Source organism: Clarias gariepinus, chromosome 12, assembly GCF_024256425.1.
Source record: "Clarias gariepinus isolate MV-2021 ecotype Netherlands chromosome 12, CGAR_prim_01v2, whole genome shotgun sequence".
Taxonomy (NCBI): domain Eukaryota; kingdom Metazoa; phylum Chordata; class Actinopteri; order Siluriformes; family Clariidae; genus Clarias; species Clarias gariepinus.
Window position 1 is genome coordinate 25,855,119 of NC_071111.1, and position 17,690 is coordinate 25,872,808.

Genomic DNA, 17,690 nt, shown 5'->3' on the forward strand with positions numbered 1-17,690 from the left:
GGTAGACCATAAAAAAGAGAATAACAGTAGTCAAGTCAAGAAGTAATGAAAGCGTGAGCCAGTGTCTCAGCATCCTTGATGTCTAAGAAGGGCCGTAGACGAGCTATATTACGGAGGTGATAGAAGGCAGATTTAGTAAGTGAAGAAATGTGAGATAGAAAGGTAAGATGTGAGTCAAAAATTATACCCAGATTTTTAACGGTGGTGGAAGGTCTAACCAAGGTCCCGGAAATGTTAACAGTATCAGTACAAAGAGAAACAATGTTTTTAGGTGAACCAACAAGTAAAAAATCTGTTTTATCAGTATTGAGCTTGAGAAGGTTACTGGTCATCCAAGCATTTATGTCATCAACACAAGCAGAAACAGAGTTAGTGGGAAAGGGATGGTAGTGTCAAAAACTGATATAGAGTTGAGTGTCGTCCGCATAACAGTGGAAATTGAAACCATGACGGCGGATAATTTTACCTAGAGGAAGCATGAAGATGATAAACAGTAGTGGGCCAAGAACAGAACCCTGCGGAACACCATGAGAAACAGGAGCTTTAGAGAATTTAGACTGGCGGATAGTAATATAGTGTTGACGGTCAGACAGATAAGAAATGAACCAGGATAAGGCAGTTCCAGAAATACCAAGAGCAGAGAGTCGTGAAATTAGAATACTGTGAGAGATAGTATCAAATGCAGAAGAAAGATCTAACAGACTCAAAATGCTAACAGAGCCAGCATCAGAGGCCATAAGAAGGTCATTGACAACCTTAAGAAGCGCTGTCTCTGTACTGTGGTGAGGGCAAAAACTGGATTGGAAACATTCATACAGATTATGAGATGACAAATAGGACTGTAGTTGAACAGCAACAACTTTTTCAAGTATTTTTGAAAGTAGCGGAAGATTTGAAATTGGCCGGTAGTTGGCCATATCATCCGGGTCAAGGCCAGGTTTTTTTTAAGACTGGTGTGACAGCTGCAGTCTTTAATTTAAGAGGAACAACACCAGTGTTCAAGATTTTAGAAATGAGAAGTGAAATAGGCCGTGAAATAACAGGTGCAGAGTATTTAAGCAGGGACGTAGGGGCAGGATCGAGATGACAGAAAGAGGGATTAACTTTACTGAGTAACTCAGAAATAAAAGCAGGGGTTCGAGGATCAAAATCAGTAAAAATACCAGTCTGTAGGGAAGTCATTTGAGTGGATAGGGGAGTATACTGTTGAAAAGAGAGAATGTATATGAATTATTTTATTTTGGAAGTAATGTAAGAATGACTCACAGACATCTACAGAGTTGGTCATAACAGGGACAGGAGGGCTAGTGAGTTTAACTATAGAAAACAGTGTTTTAGGACGGGAAGATGCATTTGTGATCAGAGTAGAATAATAGCTGGAGCGTGCGTTATTTAAAGCCAATTTATATAGCTGAATATGATCCTTGTATGCAATAAGATGCACGGTCAAGCCAGTTTTCCTATAAAGGCGTTCCAGGAGACGACCAATGGTTTTCAATTTTGCGAAGTGAGGGGGTAAACCAGGGTGATGTATGTGTAGAAGGTACGATTCTGCATTTGAGTGGGGCGTGAATATTAAGGGCGGTAGAAAGAGCGTTATTATATTTGGCAAGAATATCAAGAGCAGAGCTGTGTTCAGTAATATCTGAAAGATGTGTCTGTACAGAATCAGTAAACAGTGAATGATCAACAGAAGTAATTTTACGAAAAGTAATGGTTGATTTTACCCTGAGGCAGGGGAGAGGCATTTCACAACTGAGTTCAATGAGAAAGTGATCAGAAAGTCCAATCTGAGATCCATATACAGAAAGAATACGTAAACCAGTTGTACAAATTAAAGGGGTCATACAGGCCTACATGCACTTTTTTAAGCTGTTTGGACTGAACTGTGTGTTAGGAGAGTGCGTACACAACCACTCTACGATGATAAAGAGCCGCCCAGTGGTTTTCTTTTCATTTATTACAATAACATGCCCCTTCTGAAATCAGGCCAATCGCAAATGCCTGTCGATGTGACGCCACACCACAAGAGGCCGCTCCTACACTAGTTGATTGACACTGGTGTTTTAGCAAAGACCCGCCCCAAGTGAGAAGAAGCTGTCGGCCATTGTTTTAGGAAGAAGCTGTCGGCCAGATTCACTACCTAGGGTTGGTGACCTAGGGTACCTACCTAGGGTTAGGTATCTGAGCCACTGAGGACGCAGTGGCTGAATTTAGTTTTTGAAGCTAACGTCCCCGCCGATTTACCTAAATGCGTTCATGTTTGCACTAATCATTTTTCACTAGACTGCTTTATGAACGCGGATCAATATAAAGCAGGTTTTACTAGGAAGCTGCTCCTAAAAATGGATCTGTACTAACACTTCGTGTTCTTGCTTCATCTTCACCAGGCTCAGTGAGTAATTTATTTTTCTATGAATCTTTGCAGATCGCCTTTTCTAATAATCACGATGAATGCGGAGTGTAAGTTAACTTATACTCTCATAGAACATGGTTATGGCTTCTTCTCTGTGTACATCCGTCTCTATATAATCCCTAATCGCCCGTTTATAATAAACAATGCATTAAGGTGATTGTCTAGTTGCAAACTGTGTGGGTAGTCGGAAAACTATATTATGCTTACCTTTGTTACGTTAGATGGTTTATAACGATGTCTGTTGAAGATTAAAAAGTCATGTAAACACATCAGTAAACACATCGCGTCCGTATCTCTCTCAGTAAGCTTCTCCGCTTTATGTTGTTGTTGCTCGCGGCAGCGTAACAGCCCGTTAATTCATGCCCATGCAGTGATGAGAAAGACAAATCGAGTCGATGCATGTCCATTCTTTTAATTTCTGCGTTGTCAGGCGATATTACAAACTTCCGCGTAGGTTCCGTACTTAAATCAAACCAAAAACAACTGAAGAAAACAGGCTCAGGCTCTATAATCAAGCATTGCCCGCACTGGACTACACTTCCTTGGCTATACCCCACGTGTGTTGTGAAGACACGCACCACAGAACTGGGGGGGCAGGCTCAGCAGAGGTCATGAGCATCTAAAATTAGCATGTACTGAAACAGGTTGCTGAGAACAGAGCTAGTTTTTACCAGGTAAAAGTAGTGTTTTTTTTACACAATCCTTTTGAATTTTTAATTAACGTATAATACAAACTTTTCATTAGGACCCTAAAGATCATATTAACATTTAATGAAAAATGGGATGTGTAGGACCTTTAAATCCAGTGTGTGACCTTTTAGATGTGTAGGAAAATTAATGTGCTGTACGAGATTAAAACATTCAAAAACTGACATGAGTTTTAACGGGAGTCAATCTTTGTTAACATGTATGTTGAAATCACCAAGTAAGATTATAGAAGAAGACATTGCACAAGTAAGGGTTAAAAGTTCATGAAGTTCAGTGAAAAAATTTGACATTGATTTGGGTGGACGATACAAGAGAATTGCAATCATAGGAAATGTACCAGAGATTTTGAGAACCAGGTATTCAAAGGTTGAAGTTGCATGAAAGTCAATGGTTTTAACAGGAATGTTACTACAATAGACGGCAGCCAGACCGCTGCCCCTCGATGTAAGACGGGGTTTGGTTAGGTAACTGTATTCAGAGGGTGTGAGAAGATTTAGGTGGAAATAGGCATTTGGTATTTGCCATGTTTCAGTAAGCAGCAAGAAATCCAGGTCTTTATCAGTTAACAGCGCGGAGAGCACAGAAGCCTTGTTAGTAAGTGAACGACAGTTGAACAGCGCTAATGCAGGACGAAGCGCACAATCATTGCGTGTCTGTAGAGCAGATGGAGACGGAGATACAGTAATTAAGGCAGTACGATTGATACCACGGTGGTTGGCCGGCAGCCTAGAATAACGTATATCCGAACGGTTAGACCAAATAGAAGGAATAGACGAGGATGTCACACAGCGCGATGAGAGGTAGTGGCGACCGGAGCGATGAACGTAGCGCGGCCGTCTAGTAATCCCAAGTTCCTTGCAGAGCCTGTATGTAGAAGCGTCGAGGCAAGGGTGTGATTTCAGGCTTCGTAGTTAAGATAACGAGTAACTAAGTGCCATAACAATAACGCAGTCAAATAATAAGCCCAGTGTTAAACTCCAAGCAAAGCAGCTAAAGGAGCTGCCTTAGCATCCGATATACTGTCCACGATAGATAGACGAAGGAGTGGAGACTCACCCGTCAGCTCAATTTTTTGACTTCAAAAGAACAAAAGTCATTAATATATAAGTTATATGGAGACCCAGAAACAGACAGACAACAGGAAGCACGTTAGCGTTTTTCGGTTAGACAAAAGAGTTCCAGCAATTTGGATGTACATTCATCTGGTCATGGGCTTTAGGAAGTATTACCTTATAATGCACGGGAAAGCTCACACAATATCAGAAAACCTTACAGTGTTCATTAAATTCTGACAAATACTCTGACAAATACTACATTCCTCTAAATGTACACAAACTGCCTAAAATATTACATTTATTAGTTTTGTCACTCTAGATTTCTGGTTTGTAAAACACTCCAACAACACGTAGGAACATCAGCTAGGCCAAGTCAATACCGGCCCCACAGCAGAACAGTGCAATACCACCCCCTACTGGACACGAATGTTAATGTTTAGCATGGGAGTCCTCCTGTTACAACCAGTCAAATACGTAGTAAAATGAGAATATCATCCACACACTCATTTATGTCTTTATTGTCTTAGGTGATGTCTGTAGTTTTGAAACTTGCATTTTAACCAATTCACTAATAAGTTTTAATTTTATTCAGGACATTTAACGTTATAGACTGTAATGTTAATGAACAGATGTTGCTCCAGAGCAACAAAAAGATGAAAACATGTGTTCTGTAATCTACAATAAAACCAAACCTTTAGACCTGATCACACAGGATTAGTATTACCTGGGGACCTCTAGTCATTTGTAGTAATTGAGGAGGTTGTCTGTGATCTTAATCCCGTGCGAATCGGCCATGTCTGTAATTTGTAAAGTAAAAATATTAAAGTAAAGATATTAGTCCCGTGTGTATCAGCATGTCTATGATTTGGCCAGGATTTATGGGGTCGTATATAATTTTTTTCAAGACTTTTGTGTCCTTTCTGTTCATCTTCTGCGCAGAATGGAGGCTGTGTTGGAATGAATGTATTTTGGGTTCTGGGTCGTATCACTATACATCATACAACAACACAATGTGCAAAAAGAAATAAAATAGCGAATAGGGCTTTATTTGTATGAAATGTAATATTATTTGTAATATAATATAAATGTAATATTTATTTGTATGAAAAACATCATATCTGGGAGATAAGTAAGTAAATGTGGGGGGTAATTTCTAAATCACACGAGGTCCCCAGGTAATATTAATCCCATGTGAATAGGCCTTTTATCTGAGACTAAAGCTAAATAAAGGTAAAGAATCATATATTTATTTCATGGGCTTCAACATGTAGTGTTTTTTTCTGTATTCTTCAGAAAGTAATTTGTCTCACACAGAAGGCAAAACAAAACAACTACAAACAACCACTGGTCATGAAAGAGCAGCTTAAAAATGTATAATATAATCTGTTCACTCAAATAACACACACACACACACACACACACACACACACACACACACTCTCACACACACACACACACACACACACACACACACACACACAGTGCGTTATCAGAATATACACAAAGATAATATGCAGTAATAATTAACCACCAGTTAGTGCTTCAGCTCTCTGACCCATCTGCAGACAGCTTCTTCTTCTTTGAGGTTTTTTTGGTGGATTTTGGTGCATTACCTCCTGCTGTACTGGAGTGTGGAACGGCAGATATTATATGTAACAACACGAGCAAAAAAAATATGATTTTTAAAAACTGTTAGATTTTATCTGCTAAACCAGTTTCATTTGTTTATTATATATTTTCCTGATAATTTTCCCTAGTGTATTTTCTACTTTATCTGCTTCTTCATTTCCTTTTACTCCTACATGTGCTGGTACCCATAGGAAAGAGCTCCTTACACCCTTCTGGTATAATTCTGACACTATTTGTAAGATGTTATACAGTGATAATGATGCAGTATCAAGCTTCTGTAGTCCTAGGCATTTTGCTTTGGTGTCCCCTGTCCAACAGATTGGATTTGTTGTGTCCCAGCACTCTTTGAGGATGGCCTTCATTGGGTACTCTTTGTTACGCTTCTGCAGATTTACCCAGTATGCCAACATTAGCTTTATTTTTCTGATTCTTAATGCCATTTTCCCCAACTTCTGCCTGTATGGCACAGACCATACATAGTTCTCACAATTTAAATGTGTAGGATTGTACGTTAAAATGAAGAGGAGAAAATAATCACTATAGAATATAAATGTACAATTTTTTGTATAAATATTGAAATAATTGAACACAGACAAGGCTGATCCTGTGTACACGCCCATCTTTGACAGGCGCTAATGAATATTAATGAGTATGCAAATGTGACAAGGTGTCAACAAACAAGATGTTTTTCTTGGCAGATTCTGTAAAACGCTTACGTCTTTGTTGCGAGTTGCCTCTGTGTCCACCGTGATGGTTGTTCTGAAGAAAATTATAATGAGGGCTCAGTACCATGAAAGCGAGGTTGGGCCTAATTAGCATACTATTAGTACAGGCTGCACAAAAAAAAAATGTTTATAGATAGATGCGCAAAGCCAGGACTATAATATTTTTCTGAATATTTTTCTTATTTATTGTGTGCTTATATAGTTATAATCACTCTTTAAAGTATATGGCTGTGTAACATACATACTGTACCTGACACAGTAATTAAGGAAATTAAAGTATATCTGTAATGTATTATATTTAATATGTTTTATAATTAATTAAAAAAAAATTTTATGATAAACTTGTCTGAACAAAGCATTGTGAGACTGAAGCATTGTTACAACGAGGACTCTGAAAACAGGACGAGAGCTACAGAGCATTATACTAGAAGTGAAGTACATGAGATTTAGCACTAACACATTAGACAATACATTCTATAGTTTAAACTATGTACTTAATTTTAAACTACCTAAAAAAAATCATGACATTTTACACACACATCAGCTTTAAAGTAATTATTAAGTGAAGATTGAAATCTGGTGATGAAGATTGTGTCCTTGTGTCTCTCTACAGGTTGAAGTGGTGTGGTGTCTCAGATGAAGGCTGTGCTGCTCTGACTTCAGCTCTGAGATCAAACCCCTCACACCTGAGACAACTGGATCTGTCTAATAAAATATTAGGAGACTCAGGAGTGAAGTGTCTCTGTGCTGTACTGGAGAATCCTGACTGTAAACTGGAGACACTGAGGTAAGATCATCTCTCTGAGAGTCACATGACCTGCTCCTCAGTAAGACACATTCTCTAATAGTGAGACTGAAGCAGAAGTTTTAGGTTGATCATCAATGTCCTGAGGAGGAAGATTGTTTCTTTTCACTGCACACTGATGATTTGTCACAGAGTCTTTGGGTCACATTTTTGTCAGTGAACATTCGTCTCCATCTAGCTGCTATAAACAGGGTTGCCAGATCTGTATCATAGAAGCAGTATTAAAACCATGCGGTCTTTATTAATAGTTCTTTCACTGAGCTTTTAAATCGTCTTGTAGTATATTACATGTTGTAATAAATAAAGAATATCTATAAATAAACTCACTGACTCAGATACACTCATACAGTAACACAGAGCTGAAGTTGAGAACAGGATCAATAGGTGTGTGTATGAGAGGAGATCACAGTGCATGATCACTACTGTATGTTTAATATAGAGAATGTGGAGTTACATCATGTTGTTAAATGCATGGTGTCTGAAGTTCTATTTATTATCAGCAAAGAAAGTAAGAAATTAGATCTGTTTCATGGTGTTTTGTTTCGAGATAAAGAAGAGTAAACCTAAAGTAAAGGGACCTTACTGGGAGAAGTTAAATGCCGGTGCCAAGCAGAGATATTTTGAGGAACTTGTAGAGATCAAAACATCGATCCGTATGACCTGGTAGCTGAAGAGTGGATGAAAGACCCAGACACACAACCCCTTCTCACACACCCTGACATTTTAATTGATTTTAAGTGTTTCTGATGCCGCAGTTTCGTCCTGATGTTGTTTACCAAAATGAAGCTACTTAAGAATTCTAACACACAGAGAACACCTCATCCACCAACAATGCCACCGACACGTAAATCAAATTCAAATCTTATTTGTCACCATAAACAGACTGATATGCAGTGTCATAACAGTAAAATTAAAACTAGGACAAGTTCCTGGTAATAAGAACACAGTGAGAACACAGAACACAGTATTAATAATTATTTCTTGTTTCATTTCCACTGAATTTCCACAAAAGAAGGGAAGCACATTGTTAGGTTTAAAAGAAGAGTGTCCGAGTTAAGCTTTAGGCCCCCATTCCACTGAGCCCAATTTGCTCATCATAATCATTATTGTTATTATTATTATTATTATTATTTGCAAATTAGTTGTTAGTATCGGGAGGGAAGTTGAAACATGTTCAAAAATTTCGGCTTCCCTCTCCGGACATTAACTCCTCGGAAACGCCTTGGTATCAATTCTTTAGCTCCGTTATTAAGTCATTATTGATTATTAAGCGTATTTATGGACTCATTATTGGTTTTTATCGCCTCCTTATCTGTTCTGCAACATTCAGCAGCCAAACATCCTCATATTAAATGTAGATGGAAGTAATGACAAAATCAACAAAGTGATATTTTTAAGAAAAACAGTGCTGATTAAACACGATTAAATGATATATTACATGTTAAAGTCCGATGCACAATAGAAATGTTTTCATGTAAAATGTAATAACAAAATAACAGAAAGTGCAGTCAAAGAAGAAACAATATTGATACAAAAGAAGGATAGGGGAAAGGAAAATTTAAAATAAAGATCCTGAATATAAAGTGGGATTGTGCTGCATGCGTGTGATTTTCTCTTAATCATGTTTATTACAACCTGATCATTTTGATTGATACACGTTTTTTTCCCTCACATTTCATACAACATTTCCATAATTTTCTTTCGGTCCTATAAAGCTGCTTTGCGACAATGATACCTGATACTCTTACCAGCCTGAACCCCAGGAGAGACCACACACACACACACACACACACACACACAGAGAGAGAGAACATTTAAACATTTGTCCAGGTGCTGTGTCCCGAACATCAAAAGAACCAGTCATTAACATGTCAGTCATAGAGAGACCCGGAGACAGACAGACGAGAGGAAATGCATTTGCATTATCCGTGTAGACAAAAGAGTTCTAGTGGACAAGAGCTGTTTGTATTTATATTCATCTGAACTGATAATGAACTTCCTCTCTCTGTGAATAGACTGTTCATCTTTATAGACTGAGCCCTGAACTCCAAACCTCCTTAAGACTTCAGCAGGCCATGTCCAGTCCTTATGGTCTCTTATCAATAGAGTCAATTCAAAACCAGTCTCCCAGACCTCGAAGCCATACATCTCTCTCCACACTTGACTAGGAAAGAGTAAAAGACTTCAAGTCTGACTAATCTACCTGTGCTTCAGATATAGCTAGTCAATGTGCCAAGCTTAATTAAATACAATCCATCATTCATGTACAATTTCTCTGTGTTTTTATAATACAGTGTTTATTATGTTACATCAAAAGAACAAAAGTGATTAACATGTAAGTCATAGAGAGAAATATCAGAAAACCGGGGATCTGGCAACCGCTTCTACAACACTGTGCTAATTTACACTCATTTTATAATGTGTAAAACTGACAACTGTTAATTTCACAGATTTTATTAAATTAAACAGAATATATAATCAGATTCACTTTCACACTTTTTTTTGGATGTTTCTTTCTGGAATCTTTTTGTCTTTATGTCAGTTTTTCTGTAGAATTTAAATTTATTGTGAATTTCACTCTTAAACCTGTAGAACCTGATGGATCCAATTTGTAGACATTTTTACTCTCCATTAGATTTATAATTCAGGAATATTTATTTAAATGATCAGCAAGTAATCTGGTTTATACAAGACATGAATATTATTTATTCCTTCATCGTCTATACTCCTTATCCTGTGTATGATCTGTGATGAAGAGTGTGTCATTGTGTCTCTCTACAGGTTGTGTGAGTGTGGTGTCTCAGATGAAGGCTGTGCTGCTCTGACTTCAGCTCTGAGATCAAACCCCTCACACCTGAGAGAACTGGATCTGACCAAGAATAATAAAGTACGAGACTCAGGAGTGAAGTGTCTCTGTGCTGTACTGGAGAATCCTGAATGTAAACTGGTGAAACTGGGGTAAGATCATCTCTCCAATGTATCTTTATGATTCACACATTGGAGGACCGAAACAATTCTCAGAAAATTTAGCTGTCTGTCTGCCTGTCTGTCTGTCTGTCTTTGTGTCCAGCCTGATTTTGTAAAAGCAAAACTGTCTGGACAGAATTTAATGAAACTTTGGCAGTGCTTATATACTGTATTTAAACCTGAAGTTAAACCTGCACAATAAATGAAATCAAAATGTTGAGTAGAAGTTATGAGCAGTTATGTGCCTGATTATGTCACAGCGTCTAGCGCCTTTTTATTTGTAATAATTTTGCGCTTTTTACCTCGTGGTAGGCGTGGCTTAACAGAGACAGACAGAGACAGATGTATTAAATTAAACATTTGCAGAAGTTGGATATTTGCCTGAAGTTTAACTTGCACCATAACTCAACAGGGCTCTACAGTAACTTTATTTATTGAGAGCACTTTTGCCCCCCCCCTCAAAAAAAAAAAAATCTCTCTCTCTCTCACATATATATATATATATATATATATATATATATATATTTATTTTTTTTTTTTTTTATTTATTATTATTTTTATAATATATATATATATATATATATATATATATATATATATATATATTAGAAGCACATCCCAAACATTTAGGAGCTTAGGAGTTTTTTGTTTTCCATAAACAATGCAATATTAATGTGCCACATAACATACACAAGTATAGAGTGGATGGAACAAGAGAATTCAGAAACATTGTGTGTGACGGATTACCTCCAGATAAACATTTAATATTTCCAGTTTCTGAAAACAATTACACAGGCTGTCCTCAAAATATCATGCATGAATTTTATATGCACAAATAATGTAATGTTCACAAGGGTGTTAAATTTTTGGATAAACGAACGCGCTCTGAACGTCCTAGACGTTTATGTTGCGTTTTGTAGTGGCGCTCGATTGACTTCTACACCGGCGTTCGTTTGTCTCTGTCTAACGCCAGCCTGCAGCCCAAATTGTAGTTTGTGTGTTAACCTGTGGGGGCAGTGTGTCAGGAACTGGATATGAAAGCCCTTGTTGTTTTATTTGAGGAGACTCCTATTAATATGGACCATTTTGCTATATTAGACATGAATCTTCTTGTTTTAAAATTCTAATTAAATTATTATATTTTTTAATAATACATAAAATGTTTTTATATTATATATACAGGTCCTTCTCAAAAAATTTGCATATTGTGATAAAGTTAATTATTTTCTGTAATGTACTGATAAACATTAGACTTTCATATATTTTAGATTCATTACACACAACTGAAGTAGTTTAAGCCTTTTAATTGTTTTAATATTGATGATTTTGGCATACAGCTCATAAAAACCCCAAATTCCTATCTTAAAAAATTTGCAATAAATATGTTCAGTTATGCACTCAATACTTGGTCAGGAATCCTTTTGCAGAAATGACTGCTTCAATGCGGCGTGGCATGGAGGCAATCAGCCTGTGGCACTGCTGAGGTGTTATGGAGGCCCAAGATGCTTCGATAGTAGCCTTAAGCTCATCCAGAGTGTTGGGTCTTGCGTCTCTCAACTTTCTCTTCACAATATCCCACAGATTCTCTATGGGGTTCAGGTCAGGAGAGTTGGCAGGCCACAGTAATACCATGGTCAGTAAACCATTGTGGTTTTGGCACTATAAGCAGGTGCCAGGTCGTGCTGAAAAATGAAATCTTCATCTCCATAAAGCTTTTCAGCAGATGGAAGCATGAAGTGCTCCAAAATTTCCTGATAGCTAGCTGCATTGACCCTGCCATTGATAAAACACAGTGGACCAACACCAGCAGCTGACATGACACCCCAGACCATCACTGACTGAGGGTACTTGACACTGCCTGTACACGCCTGTACACGGTGGCTCTCGATGTTTCTACTCCAGACTCAGTCCACTGCTTCCGCAGGTCCCCCAAGGTCTGGAATCGGTCCTTCTCCACAATCTTCCTCAGGGTCCGGTCACCTCTTCTCGTTGTGCAGCGTTTTCTGCCACACTTTTTCCTTCCCACAGACTTCCCACTGAGGTGCCTTGATACAGCACTCTGGGAACAGCCTATTCGTTCAGAAATTTCTTTCTGTGTCTTACCCTCTTGCTTGAGGGTGTCAATGATGGCCTTCTGGACAGCAGTCAGGTCGGCAGTCTTACCCATGATTGCGGTTTTGAGTAATGAACCAGGCTGGGATTTTTTAAAAGCCTCAGGAATCTTTTGCAGGTGTTTAGAGTTAATTAGTTGATTCAGATGATTAGGTAATAGCTCGTTTAGAGAACCTTTTCATGATATGCTAATTTTTTGAGATAGGATTTGGGGTTTTTTATGAGCTGTATGCCAAAATCATCAATATTAAAATAAATAAAAGGCTTGAACTACTTCAGTTGTGTGTAATAAATCTAAAATATATGAAAGTCTAATGTTTATCAGTACATTACAGAAAATAATGAACTTTATCACAATATGCTAATTTTTTGAGAAGGACCTGTATATATATAATATATAAAAATTATAAAAAAATAATACGGCGACATGCTGTAGGGAGAGAAAAAATCGCCGCCGCTACTGGGTTCACCCTCTGACTGCACAACGTCGGATTAAAGGAAGTTTTATGTTTTAAGCATTTTATTTTGCTTTTTTCCCGCATTTCCCTATGTATAGCCTGTAGGATCATGGGATATATCTGGTCCTCCGAAGCGTAAAATGAACATGGAGAAAATGGACTAGAAGCGTTTTTTCCTTGCGTTTGTTGGAATTTGAACACCAAGAAAAAGCTGCATGCAACGTTTTTTTTGACGCCGTATAAACGCGCAGCCGGACAAACGCACGTCACCAAAGCCCGTGTGAACACTATCATTGACTCCTATGTGTAGAAAACACTCGCCGCTTCATTCGCGCTTACCGAATGCTACGAACGCTAGAAAAACGCTCAATTTTGACGCCCACGTTCTACGTCGCAAACAACTTGCCCTCCATCTTACAATTAACGTTACCACACTCTTGTTAACACTTTAGTTTTCTCCAAAAATAGATTTAATTTTACCCCATTTCTAAATGATTCGTAAACGACTCGTGTGAAGCAGTTTGAAGATTCAGTCTGTCTAAACCCCTCCTTTCCGTGAGCCCTCACTGCTGTGATTGGTCAGATGGAGCAGTCCTTTATGATTGGTCACCGCTACAGCGTGTGTCGAAAAACGAAACGCCTATTACCATAACTGAACCACAGCTCTGGAGACCCGTCAATACATAGAAAAGATGGCGTCATTGACGGTTGAAGTGGCACATCGACAAGAAACTGTTTCACTAGCACGACTGGAGCAGGACATTTCTCAGTGGTACTGTAAGTGTCATATGTTAATGTTAGATGCACAGGCGCTCGTGATGTGCATATGTGTGTGTGATGCATTTTTCCCCTCGGGACTTGGCGTAGAAGGGCAAGGGGCATGCGCACTTCACGAAGTGTTAAGTTCAGTTTTGGTGAATGGTGGAAAATAAACAGTTAAAAAGGATTTCGTGTGCTCTTGTTTTTATTGTTTGTTTTTTTATATTACAAAGTGTTTAAGCGAACCCGGCATGAATGCTCGGTCACATTTGCGTACATGTAAACCTGTTTTAAGAGACTCATTAAGCAATATTAGCAACCTTTAAAATGGCATAATAGGGGCACTTTAATGGACAGATGTTTCTCCAGAGCAACAAAACAATGAAAACATGTGTTCTGTAATCTACAATAATGGCAAACCTTTAGACCTAATCGCACAGGATTAGTATTACCTGAGGACCTCTAGTCATTTGTAGTAATTGAGGAGGTTATCTGTGATCTTAATCCCGCGCGAATCCGCCATGTCTGTAACTTGTAAAGTAAAAGTATTAAAGTAAAGATATTAGTCCTGTGTGAATTAGCATGTCTATGATTTGGCCAGGATTTGTTGGGGTCATATATAATTCTTTTCAAGATATTTGTGTCCTTTGCACCTTTCTATTCATCTTCTGCACAGAATGGAGGCTGTGTTGGAGTGAAAGTATTTTGGGTTCTGGTTCGTATCACTATAAACCATACAACAACACAATGTGTAGGAAGAAATAAAATAGCGAATAAAGTTTTATTTGTATGAAATCTAATTTTATTTGTAATATAATATAAATGTAATATTTATTTGTATAAAAAACATCATATCTGGGAAATAAGTATCACACGAGGTCCCCAGGTAATACTAATCCCATGTGAATAGGCCTTTTATCTGAGACTAAAGCTAAATAAAGGTAAAGAATCATATATTTATTTCATGGACTTCAACATGGAGTGTTTTTTTCTGTATTCTTCAGAAAGCAGTAATTTGTCTCACACAGAAAACAAAACAATTACAACCACTGGTCATGAAAGAGCAGCTTAAAAATGTATAATATAATCTGTTCACTCAAATAACACACACACACACACACACACACACACACACACACACACACACACACAGTGCGTTATCAGAATATACACAAAGATAATATGCAGTAATAATTAACCACCAGTTAGTGCTTCAGCTCTCTGACCCATCTGCAGACAGCTTCTTCTTCTTTGAGGTTTTTTGGGTGGATTTTGGTGCATTACCTCCTGCTGTACTGGAGTGTGGAACGTCAGATATTATATGTAACGGCACGAGCAAAAAAAGATGATTTTTAAAAACTATTAGATTTTATCTGTTAAACCAGTTTCATTTGTTTATTATATCTTTTTCTGATAATTTTTCCCTAGTATATTTTCTACTTTATCTGCTTCTTCATTTCCTTTTACTCCTACATGTGCTGGTACCCATAGGAAAGAGCTCCTTACACCCTTCTGGTATAATTCTGACACTATTTGTAAGATGTTATCTAGATGGTTTTGTCTGCAAGAATTTCCTGTTTCCAGACTAGTGATGGCTGACATGCTATCTGATACAGTTATCACCTCTCCTTGATAACGCTTCTCCTCCTATTCAAGTGATATTTGTATACCTGTGAGTTTCCTTAGCTGTTATCTTGTACTGTGGAATGTAGAATACTGTCCCTGTTCATGCTGTACCCGGATCTTTTTAGCCCTCTGTATATATATTATTGGTTTCTTATTTCCTTTTGTGTTTACATGGTTTTGGATTATTATTCCTGTGATGTGTGATGTCTGCTGCAGACATACAGTATACGCTATGCTGCTATAATCTAATGATGCTCTTATGAGTTTAAAATAAACTTTCCAAAGTACTTAACATGCCTGTGTCTAGTGGCAACAGTGGACTCAGGTTGATGACGTAGTTAGTCCTTTTTCTTCTTGGTGTTTACTAGTGATGGGTCGTTCATGAACGATTCGTTCTTTTTGAACGAATCTTTAACATGACTCAGATGAATGAGTCGTCTCGGAGAGTGATTCGTTCATTTTCTATTGGAAAGCATCGCAAAACCTCCGTACGTTACATACAGGAAACAGTATTGAACGATTCTCAGCAATAAGTCTTCAAGTCTCGAGTCGTTCGTTTTTTTGACACGTGACTTCCATTGGCGTTATGCGGTGCAATAGATTCAAAAGAACGAACGACTCAGATTGGAAAGTATACGAGGTGAGCTGCTCTTCATTATAATATGTCCTTAGTTACATTGTAATATTTTTGTAACTGAAACTATAGCCAAAATTTGTGTATGTAGACGTATTGGGGGTATTTTTATTGAAAACGCCACATTTTAATTTATTTCTGATCAAAAGAACGAAATGAACGAAATGACATTTTGATGAACGAGATTCAAAGAACCGAGTCACTAAATGATTCGAACTTGCCATCACTAGTGTTTACTGGCGGTTGGCATCCACTATGTTGCATTACTGCCACCTTTTGGTCTTGATCTCCCTCAACTTCCTTTCATTTTAAATCCTCTTTTCTAGTCCCATCACCCTTAATAAACTCATCATATACTTTCATCCTTGTTCTCTTTCTCCATTTCCTATAATAATTTTTACAGTGTACTTAATCTTTCCAAATTCCCTGAAGGTTGGGGCGAAGCTCCCTTCAATGTTCTATGTTTTCATTTTGTGTTGAGGAAAAAGCTACCATTTGGTTACAGTTATAAAATTAAACCCAATTTTCCACAATAACTCACACGCGCCAAAAGCATTTTATTTTAATAAGTCAATTTTTATTTAAAATTTAAAATGTGAAATGAGACAGCAACAAAGTAATTTAAACCACAGTGGAGTTTTTTTCTTTTTTTTATTTAACAAAATGAATTAATTCTAAGACATGAACAAATCTTGTTTGGCTGTGCAAGTAATAAGAAACAATGCTACGTATATTAAATCCTAGCATGCCAAAGACTAGGATGGACTAATGACTAGTATACGTGAAGTTATATTAGTATAATATATTGTATATGTTTATACTTAAAGCTGTTTGGGAGGCTAATTTTGTACTGAGTGTATTTACTGTATGATGTAATTAAATTATACAAAAACCCAATTCACGTGTAATTTTACATGCTAAAGACACAGACCATACATAGTTCTCACAATAATGTGTTGGATTGTATGTTAAAATAAAGAGAAGAAAATAGTCACTATAGCAAATACATTGTGTTGTATAAACATTGAAATAATTGAACATGACAAGGCTGGTCCGGTGTACACGCCCATCTTTGGCAGGCGATAATGAATATTAATGAGTATGCAAATGTGACAAGGTGTCAACAAACAAGATGTTTTTCTTGTCAGATTCTGTAAAACACTTACGTCTTTGTTGCGAGTTGCCTCTGTGTCCACCGTGATGGTTGTTTTGAAGAAAATTATAATGATGGTTCAGGTGACATGAAATTGAGGTTGGGCCTAATTAGCATACTATTAGTACAGGCTGCACAAAAAAATAATAATTATAGATAGATGCGCAAGGCCAATACAATAATGGTATCACTCATTATATTTATGAATATTTTTCTTATTTATTGTGTGCTTATATAGTCAGAATCAATCTTTAAAGTATATGGCTGTGTAACATACATACTGTACCTGACACAGTAATTAAGGAAATTAAAGTATATCTGTAATGTATTATATTTAATGTGTTATATTTTAATATTTATTTATTTTTTAAATGATAAACTTGTCTGAACAGAGATTTTGTGAGACTGAAGCATTGTTACACAGAGACTCTAAAAACAGGACGACAGCTACAGAGCATTATACTAGAAGTGAAGTACATAAGATTTAACACTAACACATTAGACAATACATTCTATAGTTTAAACTATGTACTTAATTTCAAACTACCTAACAAAAATCATGACATTTTACAAACAAATTAGCTTTAAACTAAGTCTTAAATGAAGATTGAAATCTGGTGATGAAGAGTGTGTCATTGTGTCT

At 37.2% G+C, this 17,690-nt stretch overlaps 1 protein-coding gene across 1 annotated transcript in view; it reads left to right on the forward strand.

The window, feature by feature from the left end:
- LOC128534119 (NACHT, LRR and PYD domains-containing protein 12-like) overlaps positions 1–17,690 on the forward strand; it is a 483,267-nt gene that overhangs the window by 30,223 nt on the left and 435,354 nt on the right. Inside the window, exons 9-10 of the mRNA XM_053508420.1 lie at positions 7,147–7,320; positions 10,120–10,296. Coding sequence (XP_053364395.1) covers positions 7,147–7,320; positions 10,120–10,296 — 351 coding nt within the window. The remainder of the gene's footprint in view (positions 1–7,146; positions 7,321–10,119; positions 10,297–17,690) is intronic.